A 15,598-nucleotide genomic window follows, 5' to 3' on the forward strand; every position below is an offset into this window, starting at 1 on the left:
CCGTGACGGCGGAGTTTGAGCCGCTCGGAGGAGCCCTGTGGGTCCGCGTTGTGCGTCACTGTTGGCGTTCCTTGATCGCTCGCGGAGTTCTGTCCCGTGGGGCGTTCCTGCGGAGCGGTCATTGAGCGGCGTTCTCCGGACACGTGTGTCGCGTTCGGGGAATTTGCCGCCGTGAAATTGCTCGGAAACGATGAGTGAGCTTTTCCTGAAACGCAGATTTCGTTCTTTAACAGCTATTCCCGGCGCGTGTGTATTCAGGGAGCTTATTTATGATAGTTATAAAACCGGCTAGCAGAATCGATGGACCAGCGAGAGCAGCTCCAGGAGCTGAGCCCCAGTTCCTTTCCTGCTGGAGTTTCCCTGGCTGTGTTCCATGATGAGTTTCCGCCATGCTCGGTTTCATGGGCGAATTTGAGTGACGCATGTGTGAAAGACACCACGGAACCAAACACCTGTGAGAGCTGAGCTCCCACCGACAGCCTGCGTGGATTCCGTTCCCCAGGGAGGGGCACGGGTTGGTTATCTCCCCCCACGCAGTGGCCAAGTGGTGTTTTGTGTTTTCACTGCTGCTGCTCGGGAAGCTGGCTGGAAAAGGTGGGTTCCAATCACGGAATGGTTGAGGTTGGCCAGGACCTCTGGATTCATCTGGTACGCCCCACTTCATCAGGGCTGCCTAGGGCAGAGTGCCCAGCCCTACGTCCCTTTTGGAGTTCTCCGAAAGACAGAAATTTCACAGCCTCTCTCAGCTCCTTCCCTAGAGCTTAAAATCTGATTTACTGTGCTGTAAATTACAAGGGTAGCGCTGCATTCTACTCTGAGTTGTTCTGATGCTGTGCCCAGTCCTGGGCTTCCCACTTGAAGAAAGGCAGGGATCTCCTGCAGAGAGGCTGGCAGAGGACCAGGAGGTTGATGAGGGCCTGGAGTATCTCCAGTACTGAGGGAGGGCTGGGAGACCTGGGACTGTTCAGCGTGGGGATGAGAAGGCTGAGAGGGGATCTCATCACTGTTTATAAACACTTGAAGTGCAGGAATCAAGTCAGTGGGAGTGGACTCCTTTCAGTGTGTGCAGCAATAGGACATGGGGCAATGGGCACAAACTGGAACACAAGAATTTGCATACTAACACAAGGAAGAACTCAGCTGTCAGAGTGACGGAGCACTGGAACAGGCTGCCCAGAGAGGTGGTGGATTCTGCTCTGGAGATGTTCAAGACCCACCTGGATATCCACCTGTGTGACCTGCTGTAGGAACTGCTTTAGCAGGGGTTGGGCTCGATGGTCTCCAGAGGTCCCTTCCAACCCCACAACTCTGTGACTCTCCTTGGCATTCCATTCAGGTGCCCATACTCAGCACTCTCCACAGCTTCTGCTGCTCTAACCTGAAAGATCCCTTGATCCATCTTGATTCTTTGGGCTTTATTTTGCAGTTTTTCAAATTATGACCAAGCACTGTATTCATTTTGGGTGATAAAAGATGCACTGTTTTGCCCTTTGTTTTCTTCTATTGTCTCCATTACACTCTTTCCTCCAGGTCCATCTTAGCTCCTGAGTCACTTAGCTATGGAGTTAAGCCCAGCCACTGTGGGCTTTCCCTCTGAGCAGGGGTTTGACCCACTGCATTCAGCTTCCTGCTCTGGGTTGCAGGTTGGGTTGCAAGGTTTTGTCTTTTCCCATTGGTTGCAGTTGGACTTGATGATCTTGAAGGTCTTTTCCAACCTGAGCAATTCTATGGTTCTATGATAAGAAAATGTATTAGAACACCCAGCTTAAATCAAACATCTGGGGCACATGCTTCTCACCACAGGTTGCATTTGAGTCACGTTGCATGTCCAAGAGCTGGTGTTTGAAGTTATGTTTCTGTGGCTCTGCTGCTTTGTATTGGCATGTAGAAAATATCATTTGGTTCCAAACTTTCTTTTCTTTTCACGTTTTTATACAAAACCAGGTGATGAATGTTGCTTTGTATCGTTGATCTCATGCTGGCAACAGTGATGGCTGCATATTAAACCAAGAGGAATAAGACAGGCTTTGCTTTAATACATTTTAAAATAGGGGTTGGCTCTGTCCAATAGCAGCAAAGGTAAATTGAGCAGCCGTAGGTGGAAATGACCATCATTGGTCTCTTGTGCACACGTTATCCTTTGAGCACAAGCTTTGCAAATTACACCTGTAGATTAAAGATGACCCTACTTTACTTAAAGGCCTATAGCTGAAATTACTGATTTTCTAGATATTAAATGAAATCTTTTCAATCGTATCTTTTTTCCTTTTTTTTTTTTCTTTTCCTTCTCCCTTTGTAGACAGGGATGATTTGATCTGCTGATTCCAACACAGAAATGAAGCCAACAGATGGAGCTGCTTCCAGCTCCAGCGCAAATCTTTTATAGTTTTTAGGAAAGTCACTTAAACCTCTTACACCTTATTTCCTCATATATACTGAGATCAATAGGTTTGCTGTGCACCTGGTATTCTCTGTATGTGTTGCATATTTTATGAAGGTTGACCTTTTTATGTCATTATCTGACATAAAATCTTAAGAGCTAGCAGGTGTTGAAAGGTCACTTTTGAATTTTCTCCTTGTGTGTTGGCGTCATAGTCTGTTTTGTTACTGTTTCATCAAAGCTGTGATTCCATTTTTATCAACATACACAGAGCGTTTTTCCTACAAGGGAAGGACTTTTTTTTGCTGCCATCTGTGGCTTCATATATGCTTATGTGATACAGGATTCTTTGCCGGAGTTTTAAGGGTTTCTTATTACTTGACAATGGACTGGAAGGCAAACGTCTTCTCCTGAAAAGGACAGGAGGAAGAAGAGAACAATGTCTTGTGCTGCATTCGCCTGCTCTTTATTTCTTCTCCCAAGCAGCTGCAAAACCATTTGTGTTCTCTTCCAAAATGTTATTGCTGTACTCAGTCACATTTTCTGTTCCCAAATGTGAAAAGATGTGCTCTTGAGTAATAGCTTTCTTGAGTATTTATGGGAAACTTACTTTTGAAGCTGGTCGTGTTTTACTGGATGAGCAGAAGTTGCTGCCGATAAGATCTCAAAACAGTTTCCATTCTGATGTTCTGTTTTCACTCAGTGTTCTTATCTCTGAACCTGTAAGAACGAAAGCTTCAGAAGCTTGTATTAAAGAGTGATCGATTACACATGTGGGGATAGAAGCACAGTGCCTCTTCTGATCAGCACTACCAGTTGAGTTATGAGCTGGTTATCCCAGGGCTGACTTGCATACCAAAGCAGTGATTCACTATACAAGTACCCGTACTGTTAGATATGTTGAAGAAATCAGCGTTTCGTTGGTATTGCCTCCCTGTGTTTATTCTGGCTGACAGCAAGCAGAAAGCAGCTGCACTTCAGAATCCTCTGTTTTTGAGATGAGTTATTTGAGGGGAATATGGCTTTGGTAGCATGCCTTGGGCTCTGCGTTCTTAGATGTATGTGGCATTCGTGTGCATGCTTCCAAAAGGTCATTAAGTAATGTCTCAGCTAATGACTTAAAAAGGTTATGCCACAGCGGGGTTTCCTTGTGCTTTCTGCACTTCCAGCTCATTTGTGTTAGCTTTATTGCCCTGCACTTCTCACAGAGCAGATTTCTATGGGATTGGGCGTTGCAGGGATTCGGATCCTAACATCTAGCAAAGCAGCAGAGAAGAACTGTGCCCTTACTTTAATTGGGACTGATGTAAGCTTATAATATTGTCATCTTATTACAGAATCTCAGCACAGCTCACCGTTCTGAGCCCAGAGAGTGAAAATGATGGCAAGATTCCCTGTGCTGCATACCCTGTGGATCCTTCTCTTTTCATATGCAACAATGGAAGGTACACCTATCGATGTTCTTATATTATTATACTTAAGTTTTCCTAACACTGTTTTCTCATGACTAGGAATAGCTAGCAGGCAGCACTATTAAGGTTAAATAGTATAAAATCTGCAACCTCAAGTGCTAGAAATATCCATGTACTAGAGTAAAGTCTTAGATCTCTTTGCTTTTTTGACCTCTTCCATGTAGGCAAGAAAAAAAATAGGAATTTGCAGTAAGGAGAAACTGAGGTTGGGAAAGTCAGTTCTCTGCTTCCCCATTGTCTGATCTATTCTGAGCACTGTGTTGCAAACAGGATGCGTGGCAGTGACCCAGCAACATTTGTAGGAATCTCTTAAACATTTGTTTTTATAGCTGCCACTGCTTGCCTTGTGCACTCACCAGCAGCAGACCTGCAGAGACCTATGGGGAAAAAAGCAGTAGTGTATAGATCTGCCACCAATGGCCATCTGTCAGTCTGTGTTCCCCAGAGTGTGCAAAGTTGGGGACTGAGTTGGCTGAATTTGAACAGATTTGGAGGACGCTCTGTCAGACGTGGTGTGCTCTGCCTTGTGCCTGTGCAGGGACTTGCATGTGGTGTCGTGTGTTCTTCACTACACCTCTATTGGTCTGGCAAGGTGTGTGGCTGCATTAAGTCTTAATGCTTGTTAGTTAATGGCTACTTTCTGAAGTTCATGGTAGAAGTTCATGATAAAGATAACTTAGAAAGCCATGTTTTTTCTGACGGTGTGCCTTGATTCTTTGGAAAATGAGTCTTACATTTTACTTTCTGTAGCTTTTAAGTTGTGTCACAAAAATCTACAGGGTTTTTTGGTGTGTGCACAGTCTTGTTTTAAAAAGCCAACCAAAATAGTTAAGATTAAAAAAATAGCCTGTCCAAAAAACGAGATTTCTTAGCAGTTTTGTTATACGCAATGAATTCAGACATGCTACTAATACTGGGGGGATCTTTGAGTTTGAATTAATGAGAAGGGTGAAGGTTTGTGAGAGTACATCTTCTATGTCATGTCATCTAGGTAGATTTGCTGTAAGTTATCAAGGTTTAATTTCACAGATGTCCACCTCCCTGGTTAATGGAAGTTTTAAGTTCTTTCCAATTGATGATTATGATATTCCAGTTCATGATATTCCAGTTGAGGATTAAAAAAGAAATCCAGTGTTTCAGTTCCCTTTTCTAAATGTGTGAACTGAAACAAACTCTTTACGGAATGTGGTTGCTAAAGGAAATTCTCAGAGATTAACCTTTTTTTTTTTTTAAAAAAAAAAGTACAAAAAAAACAAAAAAACTTTGTACTAGAGATGAGGAAAGGGAAGAGGTCACAGGAAGAGAGTACAGAAAATAATCCAGAGTTCTGGGAATCCACGAGGATCCTGAAAGGCAAGATAAAACTGCTAATCAGCTTAATGCAGCAGGAAGAGCTTCATTTAATTCAGGTGTTCTTGAAAGTGTAATGTAATGTTTCCATCATTCATCTTTAAAGGGATTAGAATGTTAGTATTTCTTTCAGAAATCTATCTTAAAGTGAAAGTAACTCTTACAGGAACAGTAAAAGTATATAGGGCAACAAACTGTAAACAGCAACAGAATAAATAGTGGTTCTTGTTTGAAATAAATGAGCAGTGTTACTATTGTAGTGCAGATGCTGCAGTTGGAATTAATTTTGCTTTTGTCTCACTGGTGCACATGTTTGGTGTTTTTTGTTGTTTTCCTTTGGTTTTGTTTGTCTTTGAAGAACCGTGGACCATTCAGAACAAGAGGGAGCAAATGCGGTGCTGCCACACAGAGAGGATCTGAGTGATAGCTCCCAGAGATTAGTTACGAGGGCAAGATATTTATCTTATGAAAAACACTTTCTAAATACTGAACAACAATGAAACCACAAGCGGCAACCAGTAGCTCTAGGCTTATAGCAGTTGATATATCAGACAACTTCTACCATGATTTTCATTTGCAATACAAACGGTTATTTGGCAATACTGTACATCCTCATTTGTGTAAGTGAGCTTTATTAGCATTTGAGTTCACTCAAGTGATCCAGGACTCCTTGTTAATGAAGTTTTTATGGGAAGCTGTGTAGAAAGGCAAACGAAAGTGATGCGTGTTTGAAATGAGTGTGAGAGACCACATGCTGGCAGTGGTAAACGATTGTTTCTTTGAGTCAGGTTTTTATTGAAGTACCGCAGGGTGCAGTGGTAAATCGTGGTGTATTGGTGCACCCCAAAGGGGAACTGACCATCATAGGTATTGCATTTGCAGATAGTGTACTGTGTGCACGAGTTGTATCAGAAAAACTCGATATAAAGGAACCACAGAAAAGGAGAAACATGGGAGGAATAGAACCAAATTAAGGTACTTACAAAAAGATTTTGCTTTGGAGGAATAATCTGAAACGAGCACCACTGAAATACGCCCTGCGGTAGCTGAAGGGCCTTCCAGGATGTGAATTGTTGACAACTAGTCTTAAATTTGCAATGTAAATGATGAGAATGCGGTGTTAGTAATGTGCTAGGCCATGTGAGCAGAAATGTTTACTTACTGCAGAGAAACCAAATCATTTACTTATATGGCCCTTGCATAATGGTCAACAGAAAGCTTCTGGCAGCATAGCTAAAGAAATTCCAAGAAAAATCCCAATTATTTTAGTTTAGTTTAGCTTACATTCTGAAAACCAACCAAAGCTACTCTAAATTTTAATGGGGGAATTGAGGGAGAGGAGAGAGAGAGAGAAGAGAGATTTGCAGTGAGGAACTGCTCAAGGGAGGCAGAAGGTATGAGCTTAGGAAGCTTAAAACAGTTATAGATAAAGCACAAGTTCAGGCGTGTAGGCAGTGAACTTGATCTGACTATTACTTGTCTGCATTTTGCCTTTTGAATTTAATTATTAAAAAATGTTTCTGGTTAGTTCAATTTATTCTTCTGATTTTCATTCATCTCATTACGTGCTGCTTCTCCCTAGTTATGGCTACAGAACACATACAGGAATTTGCATGCTTTACTGACTATGCTGAAAAGCTGATTTGTCACTGGAAGGTGCCTGCACAGCTCAACTGCTCCAAAGAGTTCCTGCTCTACTACAGGAAGGAACTTTTTCCTCCCGAGTGAGTGCTTAATGAGATTTTCTTTTGCTGTCATTGGAACTTTATATATTCTATAGCCATTACCAGCTTTGATTCCATCCCTTTGCCTGGGTGCCTGGGACAAGACGTAGTCAGGGCTGTCCTCATTGCCAGGAGGAAGATGTGTTCTGCAATTAACATTATGCTCTAGTGTATGGGAACTGCTGAATCACAGCCTGAATCTCAGATTGACCACCTGAGGTGAGCAATGAGTCAGCCCTGGGAGCGCAGGTGAAGACAAAAAACAAACAAACAAACAAAAAAACCAACCCGCCCACCCTCATTACCTTTTCCTGCCCTACGTGGTTTGGGGGAGACAATTCTCCTGTGCTACTGGAAGGGGTGGAGCCTGGCTGCACCTCTCCTAGACCCCATTTAAGAGCTGACTGCCACTAAGGAAGGATCTCTTGGAGATTGCTCCTTTTGGAGTCTTCTCAGCTAGCCCAGAACAAGGGTAAGCTTTCCATCCGTTCTTCTTTAGCGTGATAAACTGTTTAGCCAAACTTTTCTATATATTTCTTAATTATAACATCTGTATATTCACTGATGACACATTTGCTCAGTAGACTACTCCTTTACAAACCTCTCTGTGTTCTTGGTATGTAGTGTTTGTCAAGTAGTGCTTGTAGAAACAGTACTGTTCTCATCTGTGTACCGAGCCTTCATTTTGTGAGAAACCATGCGTGATTTACCAGGCTGTAGCATACAGTGCGACTCGTTGTTCACAGCTGTTTGTTGCCTTCTGCAGCAGAGGCAGTGTTCTTGCCATCTCTGGCAGAGGAAGACAAGTCTGAGCTTTCCTCTTCCTCTCTATGTGATTTCTCTAGAGAGACTTCTGAGTAATCTTGCATTGTACACTGCAATAAAACTGTTCCTGGACTAGTAGGGCATCAGTCCGCTCCTTCAGAGGTGGAGTGTGATGAAGGCTGGTTTTAGGGTTAACTTTTCTTTTCTAGATCATTTCTTAGTGCAGCACCAAGGAGTGGTTGGGAAGGATGGAGGTTTGGGAGTGAGAGGGACTTGGGTTTGTTTTGGATTTGTTTGGGCTAAACTTTTCTACAGACTGAGCTTGCCTGTATCAGATTTAACTGGCTCCACACACTGGTAAGCTTGGTTCCACACTTTCAAGAAATAGCATGCCATGCTATGTGAACAATCATAATTTTCTGCCTGTTTTTCAGAAATGTGTGTGTCCCTGAGAACGGAGAAGAGAGTTTCATGTGCACTTGCACAATATATCCTGATTATTTTGTATCAGGTCTCACCTATATCCTAGCTCTACAGTTCAATGGCACCAATATGTGGAATTCCAGTGTTACACCAGCCCGAGTTGGTAAGAAACTGTTTATTTTGTCACTAGAACATTTAGTTTCAGGCTTTGCAATCCTAGCTAACTCCTCATTAATGCTACCAGAAGAGTTTTTTTCTTAGTAGATGTAAAAACATGAAATTCGTAATGCTGGCTTGAATAAGAAGTATGTTTGGCTTAGAAGCCTGATTCTCGAGTAGATTCTTAAGGAAAGAGTACAAGAAATGGGGCAAGCAGAATTGTTTTTCCTCTAGCTTTACCATCTCAGCTTCTAGCCATCCATAATTTGGGGACTTGTGTGTGGATTTAGAGAACTTCACTTGTTGCTGTAGAATTCAAGGATGAAGAGGAAGACAGTACTTCCAGTTCTTGAAGCACTAAGCTCTCCCTACTGAAATTCTTTCATTCCTGTCTCTGTTATCCTCTGATGATAAAAAGTTAATGACCCTGCTCTTTCACAGGACAAAGCATAGATAAGTTCCTATTTCTCTGTCAGCACCTAGTTTGTTTAAGCCAATAAGTGTTTGTAACACTTTGTCGCCTTAAACGCTCAGAAATCATTCACGTTCCTTGGGCAAACATTCATCTACAGTGATGATCTGATTTCTTTCCTACCTGATGTCACTGAGACTCGCCAGCAGAATAAGCAGGAGGCTGCATCAGTTTCTGAGGCACAGGTAGGCAGGACAGTGTGACTGCAGGGTCAGAAGCTGTGTGCCCAGCGTATGGCACAGCATGTTATTGTGAGGGCATGGATTGTTACCACTCCTTCAGGTTGAAAGCTGCACCAAAAGTAGAACTTGAAGTTTGCTCAGCCAGCCTGGGCTTTCAGTGCTTGCTTGTTGATGAATAGTTCACAGTTGTGCTGTTTTGGCCTCTGTATCCTTGCAGAGCTTAGTGAAAAGGGCTAAAATACATTGACTCTGATGTTTTGGCTTCTGGTGAATTTTTTTTTTCTCTGCTTCTTTACTTCAACGCATCTATATTTTCATGTTCTCCTTAATTGTACTTTTTTTTTAATGTACAGTTAAACCTAGGGCTCCCAGAAATCTTGCCATTGAGAAAGCTGAAAATGGTAATTTCAATCTGAGCTGGGAGGAGAGCTATGCTGCTTCATCCATGCTTTTTGGACAGCCAGTCATCTATGAAGTAAAATACTGGAGCAAGCAGCGCCCGGCAGAGGTAAGAGACAGCTGGTCTCATTTTCTATCTCTGGTATGAGAGCCAGCGAGGGCAAGCCCCATGGTGTTCCTGAGCATGCACTTTTCATTCCCAAGTTGGTTCAAACAAGGCCTTAAGGGAGTGAAACTTTCCTGACTACCACCCCAAAGGGATCAGCTGCTCACAATAGGCAGGATGGAGACTGAAAATACAGTGCTCCTGTTACCTGACATCTGAAGCTGGAGGCAATTTGTGACATTGTGGAGCATTTTAGGGCAGGGCTTATTCTGCCCCAGGAGGAACATGTGTGATGGCATGTCACAGATATGACCCCTTCATGACAGCACAGTACAACAGCATGTAGCAGATAATTTGTACAGTCATTCACTTGCTTATTTATGAAGAGTCACAGAAATGGACAACACAGTTGGCATCTAATTAGTGCCACAAGCTCTAATCCTTATAAGAAAATCAGTAAACTCTTACTGTCTTACCTTCTTTTCAGGTTACTGTGACATCAATTAACTACCAGGCCAAAAGCTTTGAAATTACTGCAAGCTCCTTGCAGAGTGGCTATGATTACATCGCAAGAATACGGTGTAACTATACAGACTACCCAGCCTATTGGAGTGACTGGAGTGATGAAGTTGAATTTCACTACGGTAAGTATTATAACTAATCTCAGCCTGGTAGAAGCAGAGACATTTAAACTTAAAAATAATAATGAAAGCGAGTGGATATAAATAAGCAAGAGATAATGAAGTGGAAAATTAAGCAGTACTTCCACCATTAGAGGGGTGAGGCTCTAAAAATATTTCTGAAGAGCAGCAGAGAGGGTAAGAAGCACAGCTGCACTACAGTTCCGTTCCAGGGATTACGTGATGGGTTTGTTTCTGAGGGCTGACAAATGGCTTCACAGTACACGTGGCTATCCCAGTTCCTACATCACTGACAGTAGGTAACTGAAGGATCTGCATTGACCTTTAGATGTGACACATGCCATTGCCACTGGTAGCTGTGCACGTTCTGCTGTTTATCTGCAAAGGCTTTATTTTACATCCTCTAATGTAGCGTTCTTTTGGTGGTGGATTTGGTATTGTCAGTATGTGTATATGCACTCACGTATAAATAAATATATCTATTTATTTAGCAGATTATCAAGTGACATCTGAAGACATTCTGCACATGGCTGTTCCTGTATCTTGCATCCTGATCATGGCAGTAGCTGTAACTTGTTATTTCTGTTTTACCAAGTAGGTATCGTACTGTTCATGGGTTTTAGAGACTAGCACTTTGCACAGATACCAGTATTGCTGTTGTTTAACTAAACACATAGTAGTACAGGATTTTCCTTTGCAACTTTACCTCAAACTCTGTGAGCAAACATCTTTTAAACATCAACCTGCTGCACTCTGTCATTTTCTGAAAAGATAATTGAGTATTTTTTACTAATTTCACTAGAGTGGGCTTATTACAGCTTTGAATCCCAATCTTTGCTGGAGTTTCAGTAATGATGGTTAAATATGTGTATTCTTACATTTTTGGTGGCAATATGAAAATGGGAGCCTATCAGTTTCACATGTCACTTTAAGGGCAATTGGAAGAACTTGTGACTGTGGTTGCATAGAGCAGTCATACGAAACACAAAGTTAGTGCAAATATGTTTATGAAAAGCAGCTTTTGGAGATATGCAGAACAAGCACTTCCTTCTTATGTTCTTCTCTCCTTTTTAACAATCTGTACTGCAGCAGCAGGAAGTATACTGATCAGGCCAAAATTCAGTTAAAGCAAATGGTTTTCATTCTTGCCTTACAGAATGAAGAAAGAATGGTGGGATCAAATCCCAAACCCTGCGAAGAGCCATTTGGTTGTAAAAAATGTCAAGGTAATGTAAGGGCTTTGCAAAATATACCTTTTCCTGATCTCCAGGAACAGAATATGGAATATTCTAATTTCTTGGCTGGCTAGTGTGGGAAATACTAAAAATATTTTGTGTATCCTAAAACTTTTCTGTTTTATTAGTTTTCAGTCTTGAACTATATTGATGAAATGAAGTTCCCTTTCTATGATTCAAGGCCAAGTCATATGGAAAAGCAAACGTAAGTAAGATAAATAGGGTGAGGGGAGAACCTCTGCTTCACAGCATGAAATATTTTTCTATTACATAAACATTGTCTTTTTTATTTCCAAAAACAGAAGTTGCAAAAACTGTCAGGCTCAAAGTCTGTCAAGCCAGAACTTCAAGGAAAAAGATAACATCAGAAACACTGAGAAATCTTGCAGTTGCTGCAGCAAGCCTGGAGCGTGGTTTCCAAAAGGCATTAATGCAGTTTTAACCCCTGAGACTGTTCTTGTTGAAGAGTCTGTAGAAATCTGTGAACGTTTAACAGACATTGAGGCTGAGAACCAGGAAAAGACCAGCGACGAGATCACTGTATTTGAACCTTGTGAGTGCAGTGTCAGCACGCTGAGGGAGCATGCTGAACACAATGATGCACTAGCTAACATGTTCATGGAGCTCTTGGCAGATGAAAAAAGCATGCAAGATGATAAAGATCCAGACATCATTACAAGTGAAATCTTTCAGAAACTTGAGTCAGAAAATCTTTCTCAAAAAAATCCAGAAGAAAGTGCAGTCCAGAGTCAGCAGTCACCTGGTATTTCTCATAGAGTCTCTCCTTTTACTGAACCCTCTCAGGATGAGTATAATTGCAGTACAACCAGCAGGAAGTCAGCACAATCAGAAGAATCCTTTGAATCTGGCTATCGGAGCTCCAGCACAAACTCTGCTTCTCTGGATGCAAGAGATAGTCCCTGTAAGCTTCGACAAAGCCTTTTGCCATGCAATTCTGAAAGTCAGCATGACTCATCTGTGCTTATTTGGGAATCTCTAAATAAACCAGCCTTTGACAGAATAAGCAGCCTGGCATACAAGGGCTTTGATACCCTCGTATCTCCATCTTTGGAGCCCTGTGGCTCTGCGTACAAGAGCTTTCATGCTGTAATGTCTCCATCTGTAGAGCCCTGTGGCTCTGCATACAAGAGCTTTCATGCTGTAATGTCTCCATCTGTGGAGCCCTGCGGCTCTGCATACAAGAGCTTTCATGCTGTAATGTCCCAAGGCTCCACACATGGAGACTCTGCATACAAGAGCGTGGACACCCTTGCGTCTCCATCTGTGGAGCCCTGTAGCTCTGCATACAAGAGCTTTGATGCCTTAATGTCTCAGTCTGTGGCTAACAGTAGCTTGAGTATGCACTTTGAAAATATGTGCTTGTTGCCATCTTTAACCCAGTCTTCAGAGGCACGTGCAAATGAAGGAGTTCCAGCTTTCCTATCAGAGGAGGAAATTCATAAACAGGCAGTGTATCAAAATCTTCAAAAGGAAGACAGCGTGCTTTCTTGCCCTGCTGGACCTCAGCCATCTGGTTATAAGCCTTTTGATGCTGCAGTTAAATGTAGTGGTGCACACTTTGACAGTAGCAGTGAGGTTATCTCAAAGTCACTGTATGAACCCTTAGTTCATCTTTTGTACAACAGCCTGGAAGAAACACCTCCAGATAACATAATCCATGAGCCTGACCAGAAGATAGATGGCCGTGAGTGTTTGATTGTACAGGACTTTGATTCTGGCATTGCCCCAGGTGCAGGCTCTAGTAAGAAAGTCACATGCAGTAGTAGTGATGACAGCCTTTTGATTGTCAGCTCTCGTGAGCTGTTGAGTGATAACAAAGATGAAAACACCAGCGAAGACAAACAGCTGTTGCATTTCTTGGAGCTGAACTGTCAAGATTTTAATGGGGAGAGATCTATAAAAGAAACAAAACATGATGACTTTAACTGTTGTGGTGAAGGAGTGCCAGGGGGCAGCAGTGACAGAATAAGTACTGACTTCCAATGTGCTCCACACAACCGTTTGAGGATGTTTGGAAACACAGAGGAAAATAAAGAGATGGCAAACAGAAGGTGTAGCTGCTCAGCAGCAAACTTTCCTGATGAATTGCTGGACGGCATGGGGCTAACCTTAAAAACTGCAGGAGAGCCCCTGGAGCTCTTGATCTCAGACAAGTTGTCAGCTGCTCTTTGTGTGGATAACCCTCATCTTTCTGATTCTTACACCACTCACAATGAGAGTTCTGGACTGGCACCTGCAGTTAGAAAAAGACCATCAGAACTATTAATGGAAAACAACAGGAAGAATGAGAAAAAAGTTGAACTTCTACAGGCTCTTGCCCAGGAGGACAGCTGTTATATGAAGGTTGCCTAGCCATATATGCCGGGACAGCCAAACCAACCTTTGGAAAAAACTGTAAGGCAAAGTGATAGAGTGCTTTCTTGTTCTAATCTTGCCTACAGTGATGGCTACTACAATTCAGACGTGGATTCACTGGGTTGTAATGCTCATGCCTGCTGCTGGACTGACAGCTGGTATATGAGGCAGACCCCTGGGTACAGAAGGGGCTAGCAGCTAACACACAGAGCTACTGCACTCTCAGGGAGGCAAAGCCAGTGCTAAAGTTTCTCTGGTTGTATTGTTATCTGAAAGTGAGCAGGAGATGCAACAAGTTGGCGTTCTTATTCAGCATAGCTCCTGTACTTGTTGCTCTGGTTCTGAATGTTGCTTGGGAAGCACAAGAGGTGATACAGACAGTGCTGATGCACCTGGAAGTGAGATAGAATCATAAAATGGTTTGGGTTGGAAGAAACCTTGAAGAGGAAGTGACTGATTTGCACAGATTGCATTGCATGTTCAAATATTTATTTGATGGAGATGTCCTGTGTACGTGGCACCAGAATGTGGTATGTTTCTATATTTGCTCAATCGAGATCTGAAATAAAGATTACCATCGTTTGGTCTAAAGAAATTATGTTATTGATGTTCAGTTTATTATTTTAGAAGTAAACAGATATTTTATACTCACACTGTTGTAAATGGAATCACATGTTTCTAAATTGGTTTCTCTGGAAGTTTACTGGTTTGTAAACCAGTGTAAGCTTAGACTGTGTAAGCTCATGGATTGTTCCTTCACTGCTTCTTTTTGTCCAGTCACAATAGAAACTATGCCTGCTGCTTTTAAGCTCTGGTTGGCAACTATTCCTGAAGTCATACTCATGACTATGAATTTTTCTAGGGCTTTATTATGTATTTTGGTACTGTAAATTCCACCTTAGTATGTTGGCAGCGGCACAAAATATTTAAGGACTGTTATTTTATATGCACAGAAATACATATGTACCTATTTAGAAAACCCTATTGCCATTCATAAAGAGGGAAAGATAACAGATCTGTGTCTGCTACACAGGAACTCATTTGACACATTTTGTAAGATTTGTGTCCAGCTACTCTTCAAATTCCAGGCTGGCTCAGCAGCAGAGGTGTTTATACATCAATCTCGGAGCATTAAAAGTGGTATGTAAGCTCAGAAAGGAGACTCAGAGTGAAGCGTCTGTATTTGCATGTGATGATTAACACGTGGTGGAGCCAACTGAAGTGCTGATGAACATGGTAATCTTTTTTTTTAATTGAAAATATATGAGGATAAATTGTACTGTGAGGCTGTGGGGCACAAAAGTGAAGAGGCTTTGCAGGACTGTAAGCAAACTTACTAAAATGGTGGGATGGGAATGTGCACAAAGGCCACAATCTGCCTCCCGGTTAAGCTGACTCACTTCCCTAAATCCTAACAAATATTTAAGCAAAAGCCCCCTGTTATTGCAGCTACCCAGAATGGATTACTCACTGTTTGCAGCACTACTGCAGGGTGTGAAGGGAGGCATGGTGCTGTCAGTGCTGTTTTCTTCCCCTTCTGCCCCTGCTCTCATCCATGAGCTCTTGGGGATGCAGGGATGCCTGTGTGTGGCTGGAGCAGCTGAGAGAGCTCTGCTCATGCCAGCTTGGAAGGCTGTTTGCTGCAGCAGTTCCTCTGCTGAGCCCCAGCTTTGTTTTCTACTTTTTTTTTTTTTCCAAACTTACGTATTCATATTTTCCTAACATAGCTGCACCTTCCTGTCTGCTCATTTCCACTGGAAAATGTTGTGTTCTTGAGTATTCTACGTCAGCCCTCTGGTGAAGTCAAACTGCATCTCTTTGGGAAGGAGGAGCCCTAATCTCCTGCCTCGGCAGAACCCAGGACTGCTGTTTAAACATCAGGACTGTGTGCAGCCGGCCTGCCCACCCCTGGGA

General features: G+C 42.5%; 1 protein-coding gene across 3 annotated transcripts; it reads left to right on the top strand.

The window, feature by feature from the left end:
- Nucleotides 1-76: 76 nt before the first annotated feature.
- IL4R (interleukin 4 receptor) lies at nucleotides 77-14,335 on the top strand. Of its 3 annotated transcripts, XM_010719490.3 has the most exons (11): nucleotides 77-594; nucleotides 3,718-3,825; nucleotides 6,785-6,926; nucleotides 8,126-8,277; nucleotides 9,281-9,435; nucleotides 9,920-10,076; nucleotides 10,565-10,667; nucleotides 11,230-11,299; nucleotides 11,437-11,513; nucleotides 11,611-12,420; nucleotides 12,475-14,335. In XM_010719490.3, exons 2-11 carry the CDS (start codon nucleotides 3,759-3,761, stop codon nucleotides 13,679-13,681), a joined length of 2,940 nt encoding a protein of 979 aa, XP_010717792.1. In that variant the 5' UTR covers nucleotides 77-594; nucleotides 3,718-3,758; the 3' UTR covers nucleotides 13,682-14,335. The 3 variants fall into 3 exon arrangements, with proteins under 3 accessions (XP_010717792.1, XP_003210730.2, XP_010717790.1); XM_003210682.4 differs by having other exon boundaries at nucleotides 78-594; nucleotides 11,611-14,335; XM_010719488.3 differs by having other exon boundaries at nucleotides 79-594; nucleotides 10,568-10,667; nucleotides 11,611-14,335.
- Nucleotides 14,336-15,598: the final 1,263 nt, after the last annotated feature.

The sequence above is a fragment of the Meleagris gallopavo genome, chromosome 16 (genome assembly GCF_000146605.3).
Source record: "Meleagris gallopavo isolate NT-WF06-2002-E0010 breed Aviagen turkey brand Nicholas breeding stock chromosome 16, Turkey_5.1, whole genome shotgun sequence".
Taxonomy (NCBI): domain Eukaryota; kingdom Metazoa; phylum Chordata; class Aves; order Galliformes; family Phasianidae; genus Meleagris; species Meleagris gallopavo.